General features: G+C 47.9%; 1 protein-coding gene across 1 annotated transcript in view; it reads left to right on the top strand.

Annotated features, from left to right (window-relative positions):
• The first annotated feature begins 1,904 nt into the window (after positions 1 to 1,904).
• The window catches only part of prickle2b (prickle homolog 2b), a 74,484-nt gene continuing 62,515 nt past the window's right edge, over positions 1,905 to 13,873 (top strand). The window contains exons 1-2 of the mRNA XM_062545880.1: positions 1,905 to 2,059; positions 2,994 to 3,079. Coding sequence (XP_062401864.1) covers positions 2,018 to 2,059; positions 2,994 to 3,079 — 128 coding nt within the window. The 5' untranslated portion in view covers positions 1,905 to 2,017. The remainder of the gene's footprint in view (positions 2,060 to 2,993; positions 3,080 to 13,873) is intronic.

Below are 13,873 nucleotides of genomic sequence, written 5' to 3'. Positions count from 1 at the left end.
TTAGTTTTTTATTTTATTTCTTTTAAAGAAAAACAATTGGAAAATATATGACACATGGAGAAAACACACACACACACACCAAGCTATTGTGAGTGTATACCTCTGTTGACTAGGCCTATCAAACACATTCCACAACATTTTCCAGGGACATTGAAAAGATAGTCCCTTTACAGTAGTTTCCTCTAGGCTCAGTGTTCACATCATGCCTACCATAGCGGAATGCCACATCATTAGAGGGAACCGTGCCTGCTGTTTAAAATGAGATAAGGTACGGGTGAAGCTGGGAGGTCAATGGATTCTGTCCGCACGGCAGTGCGTCGAATTAGATAAAAGAGTCCTAGAATGTCTGTCATTCTTTCCAAAGGATGACATGAGGGACAGTTTTAACTGGTGATGGGAAAGGATAAAGTGACTTCAGAACTGGGGGCCATGGTGATTTTCATTCCGTTTCGTAATTTAGATAAGATACTACATTGCTGTCATCTCACTACACACAATTCAATTGTTGTTGTTTTTTCTCTCCATTTCTCTCTCTTGCTCTCTCTCAGCAAATGCGTTAATCTCTCCTCCACAGAAATGGTTCAAACTTGTGCTGCTGTGGCCAACACAACTGTTTTGTGTTTGTTTTTAGCAGGACATTTGAATGGATTTCCAATCAAAAGGAGATACAAATACATCACATAGCAATAATGTGCTGCTTTAGGTCCAAGACCTGTTTACTCTCCAAGACAACTTCATCTGTCCTGACAGATTATCAGTTCAGATCATCAGCTGTGGACAGTTAGATGGGATACTTATTCCATTAGCCTATGCAGAGCTCTGCACAGAGAAAGACCGGCCTCTGGAATTCAACGCTCACTGGACTGCATAGAGCCTGTCCTGATTATCCTATACATCTCTTGAATGCTTCACACTGGAGCCAGAAAAAGAGATGAGTGACAGGAGACTCAGATAGGCCTCTTAATCATTCCAATCAGGCATCCCAAGCCCACAGGCCACTATAACCGCTCAGCGTTGCAGCCTAAATGAGCTTGTTTTTTACCAACGGGTGGACTGACCCATCCCATCTTTAAGGACGGCCACTGTTGATTTAATTTGAAGACAAATCCATTTGGAGCGATGGTAGAGGCCTGGTCTTTCAATCCCAGTGTAAACAGAAGCACTTCCTCTAGCCATTCAGCCACAGTCCTGCTGGTCCCTCAGCTAGTCCCCTACGAGGTGTGAAGCACCCAAAGCTGTGTGGGAACACTAGTTAGAAAAGCTCTGCAGCCTCCCTTCCTCTGTCATTAGCTAATGCCACACACTTCATCTTCAAGCTACTGTACCTTGGCTGCTTTCCCTTTCAAATGTATCTTACTGCAGGGCCATTTCTCTGTTTTTATTTCTACTTCTGTAACTCTCATTTTCTCTCTCTCTCTCTCTCTCATATGGAGGGCCAGGCACCTTGGAAAAAATTGGACTGAAATCTTTGAGAAAGAGTGAAAGGTCTTTGATCATATGACAGGAGTAAAGTATCCTCCATAGTTCAGTCTAAAACTGTCAATGTAGGACTAAAGCTGATTAAAAAATAAATCAATTTATAATACTCAGATCAATAAGCAGACTTTGACTAAATGGGGTAGTGATCTATTGAGGAATGAGACGTATTTGCAAGTAAGATTACAGTCTTTTCCCCCTTTCAGCAGGAGAAGTAGCCTGCATGTTCTTAAAAAAATACTGTATCGTCGTTATTAGGGGTTTACTGTATATGGATAATAAAGTTGCGTATTCACTCTTCATCCTCTGTCACAACTTTTACGTTTTTATTTATCTCGACAATAATGCCATTGGCTGAAATACGACGGGGTGGAGTCAGCTCATCCGGAAGTGCAGCCTCTCACTCATTCATTAATGAAAGCGTAATAATAGGGCAGTTTGTGTTTGTGTAGAGACCAGCGCCGCTCCGAGGAATTGCATACGAATGTGCACGGAGTGGCTTTATTCATCTGCTGTCCCGGTGTAAATTCCATACGCTGGCATGTTCTCTCGCGGTTCCAAAAAGAGACAAATCAGTCAAAAGGTGAGTGAAGCCGGTTGAGTCTGCGTTTTTGGAAATACCTGCACACACCAGTGAAACAAACAGCACGCTAAACGCCTCTGGTTAAATAAAATAAAATAATTCGGTTGTAGAATGGTTAGAAGTTTTAGGTAAAATTCTGTTTTTCTCGTTTAGCTGCTATACGTTTTTATTTATCATTTCCATTGTATAAGTATGTTGAAGACGGTTGATAGGTTACGCTGAATTAGGCTGCCAATAGTCTTGGTGTTTTTAAGTGTTCCATGGACAGCAGCTATACACTGAAGTTAACATCAGACATTCGTCTTGCCATCAATATTTACTTGCGACATTTATCCAGTCTGAGAGTGCCAGTTGTAGGTTAACATCGGCTGTAGTTGTGTAACTAGTTATCCTTTCTGGATATTTTGTAAATAAATAATTTATTACACATGTTGTAATGCAATATAAATGAGTGATGGATGCAGGCTTCAAGGTTCTGTTAGAGGACACCACTTGTGTTAGTGTGTGTATAACTATAAACCGTATAACAAGCAAACAATAAAACAATAAGCTTCGTACACATTATTGTTCCATGTCTAAAGTCAACATGAGACTTACATTATGAGCCTCATCATCATATCCAGTGCCAATTGCCTAACACCATAGTTATTAACAATATTGTTTGTATAAACATAAAGTATATTAGGCTACTTATTGATGGGTATACTTAGGCTATATGTTCTTATGTGTTTAGCAGATATTTTTGATATTAGAGATGCTATTACCTGACTCCTGTTACACCCCTGAAATTGTGTTCATGTCAGCATATCCACAGCACCCACAGTCACTGCTGGATATTATGTAAGTTTTCATTTAGCTCTCCCTCAGCCTCCCACCCCAGCCCACCCCACGCCACCCCCCATCACTCTCTCTGCATCCTTGCCCTGTTTTGCAGATTGGCTCACTGGACGACCCTGAGAGAGGACAGCCCTGTAATGCATGCGGGGACCAGTGCCCAGGCTTCACCCTGCACAAATGGAGGTAGAGTGGCTCTCTCTTTCTGCATCAATCCTTGTTGGACTTGACGTGCTTGTTGTCATACACTGGTCTTTGGCAGGGAATACGTACCAGCGACAGACTAAGGCTAAGCTATCAGCGCGGGATATATTCTGCTCATTTAGGGGGTTTTCCCCAAAAAAGGCTGTCTGAGCTCTCTGCGTCCGAGGCCATCTGTTGAAAGAGGGGAGTTATCCCTAATGTTAAAGTGCACTCTATTTATAATACTATAATACTGTCACTGAAGTTTAATTCAGTTGGTCAATAGTTCCTGGATACTTTTGGTTACTACTGCACTAAGGGAAGTATGGGATGATGGTTCTACAATGAAAAATGGTACAAAGTACGCAATATGCCTATATTGCATGCAGTATTAATTAGCATTGTCTGTTTTGAAAACACATCTCTGCTTTTCTTATTTATTTAGTACAAAGAATTTCCGTCCTATATTAAACCTGTACTTTTTCTGAGCATTGGGCCAGGTAACGTTTGAGTAGGGTAGGGGGAGGACTGGGGCCATTAGGGCCTCCATTGCTGTAAACTATTACGTGGCAACAGGCAGCCCAGGAATGCGCCTTTAATTATGGACAGCGCCACAATAAAAACCAGTCCCTCTCCCAATGAACTCTCAGCAGACGTTCCCCACAGACAACCACTGGAAAGACCCCTTTGTCTGTTGAATAGTTAGGTTTAATGTTTAAAGGGGGTTTATGACTTTCAAAACATTCTGGCACTCAAACCTTAAGGTTTATTTTAAGCAGGCATGAAAAAGAAAGGCCTGCCGTTTGTGTTAGTTCTCATAGTCTTCCCTAGAGAGGGGCTTGTTTGGTTTGATGTGGTATTTGCCCGTCATCTGATCCTTTGATACTGACTTCTTCGGACCGATCTCGGGAGGCAGGTGTGCACATAGTGTGTCGGCCAAGCGCTTGTTAACCAGTTGTCCCCATGGAGATGGACAGTTACAGAGCAAACAAAAGATGTGTGACATGCACACACACACACACACTCTCTACTCTCTCTCTCTCTCTCTCTCTCTCTCTCTCTCTCTCTCTCTCTCTCTCTCTCTTTCACACACACACACACACACACACACACACACACACACACACACACACACTGATCCAAGGCAGTTACACTACATGCTAGCTACCACAACTGTGTTGCACCATAACTGGTATTGCTTTAAATAGAAATGAATTCTGAATGAACATTTCTAGGCTAGTTCTTGCATCTGTCTAAAGACCACTTTCTCTTCAGAGCATCTGTTCAAGTTTTGTTCTACCAAACACACATCTTTGATTAATCATTTTTTTTAAAAATGATAATACTCTCTGGCCCATTGTTTGTTGAGATTTATTGGGGAGCCTTTGGAACTGCCTGCTGTTAGCCATTTTCTGTTCAAGCACCTGCTCTCTCTCTCTTTCTCTCTATCTCTCTTTCTCTCTTCCTCTCTTCCTCTCTATCTCTCACCCTGTTTGTCTTGTAAGTGATTGCAAAGTGTCAGACATGCTCCTGAACACCTCAGTGTTTGCTTGAGACAGAGAGTTCTCCCTCACACACTCCCTCTCTTCAATTCATCATGGAATGTTGGAACCTTACATTGTTGCCGAACAGAATCTTCTGTTAGAACGTTCAAAACTCTAACTGCTGAAGAGTTAGATTGAGCCCAGCTGTGAAGAAGGGTGTTTTTAGAGGCCATTTTAAACCCTGGATGAATAAGTTAAAGTAAAAGGATGTGGTTGAGCACCAAGACCTGCTTTCGACAGCTGTGCGTCTGAGCAGTACGTCTGTAAAATATTCATGCACTTGGAAATATTTAAGAGATATCCGCAGTAGTAGAGGCCAACGGCCAACACAGCCCCCCACCACAATCACCACACACACACACTACCACCTCCACCCCCACCCCTTTCTACATTCTAACTTATCCTCTAAAGTCAGCCCAGTGGTTTCCAGGGTTCTGAAAACAGTGAGAAGAGAGAGACCAGGGAAGAAATAAATCACACACACACACACACACACACACACACACACACACACACACACACACACACACACACACACAACCCTCTACACACACACACACACACACACACACACACACACACACACACACACACACACACACACACACACACACACACACACACACACACACACCCCTCTACACACACACACACACACACAACCTAAACCTTGTCTAAAGCCAGCAGTGTGGTATCCAGTGGCTGCGGAAGGATGGTCTTGTATTGTAGCACTCTGTCTAGTGCTCAGGTTGTTGTTCTCCTGCTCTCCCGCTCCTGGTCAGTGGGGAGCTCCGCCAAGAGGACCATGTGCTGCAGAACAGCGTGTGTGCTGCCCACATCAAGAAGAGCACGGAGAGGTGAAGACAAACAAACTTTTCTGTTTTCCTCACTCTCTGTTGATTTCAGACGATTCGATTTCACTGCTGCTGCAAGCTGCACGGAGCGATTACATAAACGTCTACAACATACACCGGGCCCGTTAAATCACATTCAGAGTGGGCGCCTTTATTCACAGCGCCGGCCTGTCCCTTTAGGTGGTCCACAGAATCGGTCTGTTTTGAACAGCGAGGTGAATTTGTGGTCGTCGAGGTAAAAATTTAATCACCCAATATCTCAGCTTACTTCACCCCTCCCTTCTCAGCTCAGCCTCAACAGGCACGACAGCAGCAAGGGGGAAGCAGTCGAGTGGATTTCACTTGCGCAACGTGCTCCCTCTGAATTATTTATGCTAGCCGTCGGCTTGATTGATTTTCCCCTTGCTAATGAGACTCATTACAGTCCCTATTAACATTGGCGGTGTGATAGTTTGCCATCCGATCGGCCCCGATCGCGTGACCCACTTAACTCGTGGCCAGTCACTGTTAAACCTGGCCCTGGGTATCACACTCCTTTGTCAGGACGCGTGGGGCGAACTAATAACAAGCACGGGGCGGCTCGAGTCCCAGCACTTGTTTTCAAACACATTTCCAGGCCAAGAAAAGTGTGTGCTGTGAAAACATAGCTCAAGGGTTTTTTTATTTAAAAAAAAAGAAAGGAGTTTTAAAAAAAAAAGCAGATGAAGAGAAAACAGTCTTACAGCTCCCATGCATCAGCTATGCACAGCAGCACTTTACAGTACTCCTTGGAGGACCAGTGTTCTTTGCAGTGGGGGGTTAGACAATGGCTTCTCTTGTGTGCTGAAGCCCGCGCTGAAACACTAGCTGGAGTAAAAGCAAAGACAGGAGCACTGAAGGGAGGAGAGGAGGTGGAGAGAGGCGGGGGGGCGGGGGGGGGGGGGGGGTACAGAGTACAGGTGGGGGGGCTGGGGAGTGGGGTGAGGTAGGGGTTGTGCAGACACTGTGAGTGTGTGTGTGTGTGTGTGTGTGTGTGTGTGTGTGTGTGCGCGTGTGTGTGTGCGCGTGTTAGATAGAGGCTGTGTGTGTGTGTGTGTGTGTGCCTGTGCGTGTCTTAGATAGAGGCTGTGTAAGCCTCGCTTGGCTATGCTGAGGAGGCACTGACGTCTGTCCCCGGCGTAACCCGATCGGATCTGCATAACACAGGCTGAGCGGCTCGGGCCATTCAGCGCGCTAACAGGCAGGCCCGGTCCAATAAATCCGTCAGGACGCCGTTGGCATATGAATGGGCTTTCAAGGAGCGCACCCCTTTCACTCCCCACAGAGGGGGCCGCGGCCGAATGAGAGGCCGGCGGTGGTGAGTGGGTGGGAAAGACACTGGTGGTCAAGGCCCCCACAATAGAGGGGCCAAGGAATTACAGCTGCCCATTCCCCCTGTGTTAGCAATGGAGATGCAAACCTGAAAGAGGTGGAAAGATATTCACCGGTAATGGGACGGAATCACTATCTCCGCTCCCCAGCCTCCCCCCCTTTTGATGTGGAGACTGGTAGCATCTGTGTGGCATGCTAGCGCTCATTTAAGTCCCATTTGAAAAGATTAGCGGTCTCTCCCCCCGGCCCCTCCCTGTGCTGAGGTGTCGTGTAAGCAGCGGAGAGCTCACAGCAGTCCGCGGTGAGGAATCACACAAACACACGGAAGGAGGCCTTGCAGCCTAGGACGTTCAAACGTCGTTTGACCTTCTGATCATCTCACAGCCTCCACCCCCAACACTCACACACTCACACACTCACACACTCACATACTCACACACTCACACACACACACACACACACACACACACACACACACACACACACACACACACACACACACACACACACAGCAAATTGCTCAGGAATGGCAGCCCTCCAGTGGGTCACCCTCTGTGGTACAGGGGGAAGTACGTGAGCTGCCTTTGATCGTGCGCAACAAAGGTTCACGCCATTTTCCATATATAGATACTCCACTGATGGGTGGTGGTGGTGGTGGTGGTGGTGGTGGTAATGGTGGTGGTGGTGATGGTGGTGGTGGGCTTATGGAAATGCTTTAGTAGGTCACGGGCGGTGCAGAGCACTTGGACTGGCCATGGGAACAAATTGATAGCGTGTGAATTCCAGTGGAGCACTGTGTGGAAAATCATCAACCCTCGAGGTCAGATGACTAGCCTCCCTCTTCAACGCAGACAGACTGCCCCCCTGTGAAAGCGTTTGGTTTTTTCTCTTTTCGTACGGAGGGGCTTCAGATGGTATTCGGCCAGGCCTAACTGTAAGGAGTTTGTGAGGTGTGTCCATGGATTATACAGTAGGTGTTTGTGCACATGACACTGGGGGGAGGTGGGGGGGGGGGTCGGGTCGGGGGGTTTTCTGTTTGGATCGAATCCAGGTCGTAATTACACTGGCTTCACACCTTTGAAGCAGCAGATGTTCACCGGGAAACTAGAGGCGGAGATATCTGTGCATCCTTTCTCTCTCTCTCTCTCTCTCTCTCTCTCTCTCTCTCTCTCTCTCTCTCTCTCTCTCTCTAAGTTGATGGGGGAATTATTAAAGAGGGGGTGAATCTCTGCCTACTAGAGTGGGCATTCCTTTTCCATATCTAGCCAGCAGCTCGGTCATCACTATAAGGAGGAGAGAGACAAGCTGAGAGAATCACATGATCGATTGCTTCATTAACACGGTCATGTGTCTCAGAACATCTTATATGGCCCCTCTAAGCAAGAAATCATTTTATACACATCACCCAAGCGCATACATCCACCCCTACAGTATCCATACTGTGTTCATGTATATATGCATGAGCGGAATGTGCTGTATTTAGCCTTTGGTGCTGGTAGCTGACGCTGTGAAAAGACCTCAAGAACATTTGCTCTGCGAGAACAAACAATGGCTTCCAATCCCGGGGCCTCATTGACATGCACAGGCTCCCTGAGCCGCCTCTGGTCGAACATTTCGCTCTTGAGAATGGCCACAAAGAGCGCCGTGTTGACTCTGGACGGCGCGCTGGCCTCTGGGCTGGCGTGCACGCGGAGGGTGGGGGGGGGGGGGATTTAGAGTGGCCTGCCAGAAGTGCACACAGTCAGCTGGGAGTCCCGGTCAAGTGAAGCGGCCGGAGGGGACCGGAGCGGCGGGACCTGCCAAAGGGGGCCTAGAGGGAGCGCCGAGCGCTTTCCAGAGCCGCACACGTCCAGGCAGTTCAGAACCTGCATCTCACATTTCTGTGTGTGTGTGTGTGTGTGTGTGTGTGTGTGAGTTGTGTGTATGTGTGTGTGGTTTTCTGAATTGTTGGTGTGTGTGTGTGTGTGTGTGTGTGTTTGTGAGTTTTGTGTATGTGTGTGTGGTTTTCTGAATTGTATGTGTGTGTGTGTGTGTGTGTGTGTGCGCGCTGTGTGTCCCAAGGACAGTTAAATTACATTGTCACTGCCTACTGTATGTAAGCCTTGTAGTTGCTTTGTTTCTCTTTGCCATTGTCTATTACTATGGTGTAGACAGTGTGGTATAGTAATACTACTTTGTCAGCAGGGGCATCCCCTATATGCGAGAGTAAATATAAAGAGCATATCTCACAGTGTAATTTCCATTCTAATTCTGACCAGTGTTAGATGCTGTGGTGGGTCCATGGAAGACTTTATTGCTGATCACACATCTATGCATTCTTATCACAGCCAGGAAATGTCTGTTTTCTTTTTAATGCAGAATTACACATTGTCTTTTTACTATCAGGACTACAGATAGCTCTTTGAACCCTAGTATAGCTCTGTGTTAGCATAAAAGCTCCATATGGGAAGCATATATTTATGTATTCTTTAGATGTGCTATCTTGGACTTTCCTGGCCAGGTGCTAAGGCTCTTTTATTACAGGGCAGGAGCAGATTGAAATCAGGAGATCATCTTTAAACAGCAGTGCCGAAGCAGGGCTCAGGAGCGGTGTGAAAACACAGTCCTATCCGACAGACAGTGTACGATGATCTTAGGCGATAGGGCTTCATAACAAGAGCAAACACATCGAGCTATCTATAATCGAAGGCAAAAGACAAAGCCTGCATATGAAAAAGGGAATACGCAGTGTTGCAAGAAGACCATGTGGCTCACAACATAATGGGACACTTTATGTGTGGGGATTAAACCTAGTCCTAGTCTAAAAGCTTTCTCTCAATAGGGAATTTCCATTATTCCCTTTTAGTGCAGTACCAAGCTTATTCCATATACGGGAAACCGGCCCTATAAGATTAACCTCATTTCATATGGGAGAGGGACACTGAGTTGTACATTCGTTACCCCCCTCTGCATATTTCCGCCAACCTTGCTGTATCCGCTTGTGAGTCCTCGCTGGAAAGAGATACTGTCTTTGGCAACTCTGTTAGGCAACAGAGAGAGAGTGCGAGAGAGAGTGAGTGAAAGAGAGAGAGAGAGAGGTCGGGGAGGGCGGAGGTGCCCCCTCTGCAGCTGTGGCTCGTTCAGGTGTGAAATGAAGATGGGCACAGGTATTCTTCACTGTCAAGTCCTCTCCTCTCTCTTCATTACCCCTCTCCTCCTCCGTCTCCCACTGTTACCAGCGCTTCGTATGCTCTTTGGAAACAATACGTTGCAAATGCGTCCTTTGTGTTTACATTATGCAGGAGAATATGTGATATTTGGAATATGGAAATGTCTCTCATTGCAGTATGCAGTTTGCCAACATGTGAACACATATTAAGGGATAGATGAGACATATGAAAGTGATTGTTGCGCAATTAGATGTACACAATGACTTGTTAAATGTTGAATTGAGGTGTCATAAACAACAGTGTTGTGCAAGGGTCTCTTTGCAGCTGCTCTTCTCAGTCCCGCGGCTTTAGCAGGAGTCATAACAGTCTCCGACTGACCTAAGTAGTCTCGCGATTTCATCTCGGCCTCTGCTCTGCGAAAAAAAGAAAACGCCCCCAGAGGTCCTGAGTGAGTCAGAGACCGAGCTCGAGCTGCCCCCTCCCTTCCTTCCTTCAGCGCTCCGAGGGGGTCCTGTCCTGTCCTGGCCGGGCCCCGAACGCTCCCGAAGCCTGTCTGGTCTGGGACTCGCGCCGCAGGGCCACCGAGGGCCGCAGACGGCTAATTCGCCGCCAGTTTTTCCCCGTCACTGATCCCGGCTTTAACCGAGGCTTAGGAGGTAAAGCCGCCTTTGAACTGTCATCGGGAATAAAGAGCTGCGCTGTGAGGTGGGCTTTGTGTGTGTGTGTCGGTGTGTGTGTGTGTGTGTGTGTGTGTTGGAGCAGGGGGGAGGGAAAATACAACTGTACAGCCAGCCCCCCTCCCCCCGTAGGGCTTCCCATTCAGACTGTGCGCTGTGCTGTTTCGCATGCAGCTCCAGCGAATCTGTTCCAGCGTTTTACACTCGAAAAGACAAACCTGTCGAGAGTGCGCCGTCGGGAGCGCAGCCTGTTTAACCGAAGCGGCGCTGTATTCCAGAGCACCCGACTCCCCTATTCCGGTGCAGGAGTGACCGGCTGTGGTGAGTGAGTGACCGCCTGGGCTGCTTGGCGGCTCCGTGGCTCGGCTCTGGGAGGTCACCGGCACAGTGGGTGGAACTTGGAAGTCACAAATTAGCTGGTGGAGATGGTGCCATAAGATTAGCCTCCATCTCCGTCGTTCACTCTTTCTTCTCTCTCTCTCGCTCTCTCTCTCTTCACAGTGCCTGAACCCAAGGTCAGCCCATTTCTCCTGCTGGAGTCTGGCGTGTAACCCTAGCCTGCGTGCAGCAGCTGCTCTTAACCTTGATCAGATATTTTGCCGTCTTATTAACTTAAAAGTGAAGTCTCTTTCACATCATTTAACACTGGCGCGCAATTGAATGTGCTATTTATAGGGTGCATTTAGATGTAGTAATTCTGGATAGTGGGTGGTCAAAAGAGTATTACGGTTATGCTGTGTTAGCTCTCCAGTTTTACATTGGCCCTCTCCACAATGATTAAGAGGCAACATTGTGGTCATTCTGTTACACTGCAGGATCTCATGAGCTTGTGAACAATGGGGCAATGGCAGGCATGATATAAAGAAACATCTTTTTGATGTTTTTGAGTGATATTTCACCTGAATTGTTCCAGGAGACTGAGAGGAGTGCGTGCGTGCGTGCGCTCTCTCGCTCGCTCGCTCTCTCTCTCTCTCTCTCTCTCTCTCTCTCTCTCTCTCTCTCTCTCTCTCTCTCTCTCTCTCTCTCTCTCTCTCTGTCTCTGCTCTGAGGCAGTCTCTGTCTGGTGGGGATGTGTGGCTGCAGGCAAGCTGACCGCTGGAGCCGCTGCTGTTGCAGGTAGAGCAGAGAGGAAGGGTGTGTGTGTGTGTGTGTGTGTGTGTTTGTGTGTGGAGAGAGCTGGATGAAAGGGCCCTTTGAGTGTAATGAGAGCTGTGCAGCAGGGCTGCATACCGCTGCTGTCTCCAGTGGTGCCGGGGCAGCAGATGCACAGCTTCTGGCCGGCCGCACCGCACCGCACCACACCACAGCCCGGCACACACTTGGCTGTGAGCACTCTTTCCTTTTTTTCTTTCTTTTTCTTTTCGTTCTTTTTGGCTTTCCTCTCGTTTGCTTTATCCCCCCCTTTCTCTCTTCATCCTTTCCCCTCTCATCTTATTTGATCCTCTAATCTTTGGATCTTTCATGGCCCTCACTTTCCCTTTCTCCCTTTCTTTCTTTCTCTCTCTTTCTCTCTCTCGCTCTCTCTTTCTCTCTCCCTCTCCCTTCCATCCACTCTCTGCTGGGTCACAAGAGGTGTTCAAAACGGAGGACTTTGGGGAGTTGCCTGTCAGTATGCACCCTTTTAAACGCTGTCTCTGGCTCTCTCTCTCTCTCCTCCTCTCTCCTCCTCCTCTCTCCTCTGGAAGCTACCAGAGCCACCTGCTCACTAGGCTCATCCTTGCTGACTGTATCCCACTCTTCCTACAGCCCTCGTCTACGGTTCGGCGTTCACACCATTTCCTGGTCTTTGTTTGTTTGTTTGTTTGTTTGTTTGGTCTGTGTGTTTGTTTGTTTTCCCTCTCTGATGCTGAGCTTGTCGTCTGTGTTGGCACTCAACATGTTTAAGTAAACAGGCTCCCTAAAGTCCGTAATGCCTTCGTTGAGCGGAGTTTGTGTTTGATGCGCATGACTGCCTTCCCACGCCCGTCTTTCAACTCCGCTGTAAGGGCCCTGCTGCTGTTGGTTTGGTTGGCTCAGATCTGCAGGGAAGTAACAGCAACCTGCCAATTCAATTCCCCCAAGTGGTCGGTTGTGTCATGAGCATCAGAGGAACTGGTCAGCAGTTTGTGTTTTTAATAATCTCATCATGAGAGATGTCCTCATTATCCATCAGTGTCCTCTCAGCTGTACGGACTCCTAACGGGCATGCCTGCAATGTCTACGTCTCACCAACAGAGGCCAGTATTGCTGAAGCCAAGCCACTTGCGGTGTGTGAACTGTTTAATGCATAACGGCTGATGTTCCAGAGAACTCCACTGAAAGGTCACACCAAGGATGTGCTCACCCGGCAGAGCCGAGCGAGAGCCGAGCGAGAGCCCTGTCGTTTCTAACAGAGTATGATTTTCCCCCCGCTGCAAGTCTGCTCCGTACTTTTCACCCGGCTTTGATGGCTCTCATTTAATCATGGGAGTCGGGCGTTCGGCGGGGAGAAGTGAGGTTGGGGTTATTAATGACTGATGAGGAGCCGGCGCCGCGGGGACTCTGATCTTGTCACAGCTCACCGGAGCCCAGCACGTGGGCCTCCCGGTGGGCCGAGCCGCGGCCCGGGAGACCGACAGGAGAGGAGAGGCGGAGGGCCTGCTTTTGTCTTCCGCCCGCAGCGGCAAACGTGTCAAGGCGACCGGACTAATGTGCAATCAGCAGGCATTGTGCCAAGGAGACGCGAATGGGGAGAGTGTGATGACGTACCTGTAGGAGTTTTTTTCTCTTGTGTGTGTGTGTGTGTGTGTGTGTGTGTGTGTGTGTGTGTGTGTGTGTGTGTGTGTGTGTGTGTGTGTGTGTGTGTGTGTGTGTGTGTGTGTGTGTGTGTGTGTGTGTGTGTGTGTGTGTGTGTGTGTGTGTGTGTGTGTGTGTATCTGCTTGTCCATGTATTTCTCTGTGTATGTGTGTCTGTGTGGTTGTTTCTGTGTGGATGGCCATGAAGCAGGAAAGCTCTGTTTTACGGATGAAAGGAGAGGCAACTCTGCTCCCTCGGTTGCTGCCTATCAATCCATCTAAAGCATGAGAGAGAGAGAGAGAGAGAGAAGGAGAGAAAGAAAGAAAGAGAGAGAGAGAGAACGAGAGGGCAGGAAATGGACTTTAAAAGGAGGCCTGAAACTGTTCCAGCTTCCTGCGATCAGAGACCGCACACAGGAACAAGAAAGTCCAAATGCCCTGGACCAAACTTAGTTATTGGCACTCTCTC

The sequence above is a fragment of the Sardina pilchardus genome, chromosome 9 (assembly GCF_963854185.1).
Source record: "Sardina pilchardus chromosome 9, fSarPil1.1, whole genome shotgun sequence".
Classification (NCBI taxonomy): domain Eukaryota; kingdom Metazoa; phylum Chordata; class Actinopteri; order Clupeiformes; family Clupeidae; genus Sardina; species Sardina pilchardus.
The sequence above is the reverse complement of the archived record's forward strand: the minus strand, read 5'-3'. Positions and strand labels throughout refer to the sequence as shown.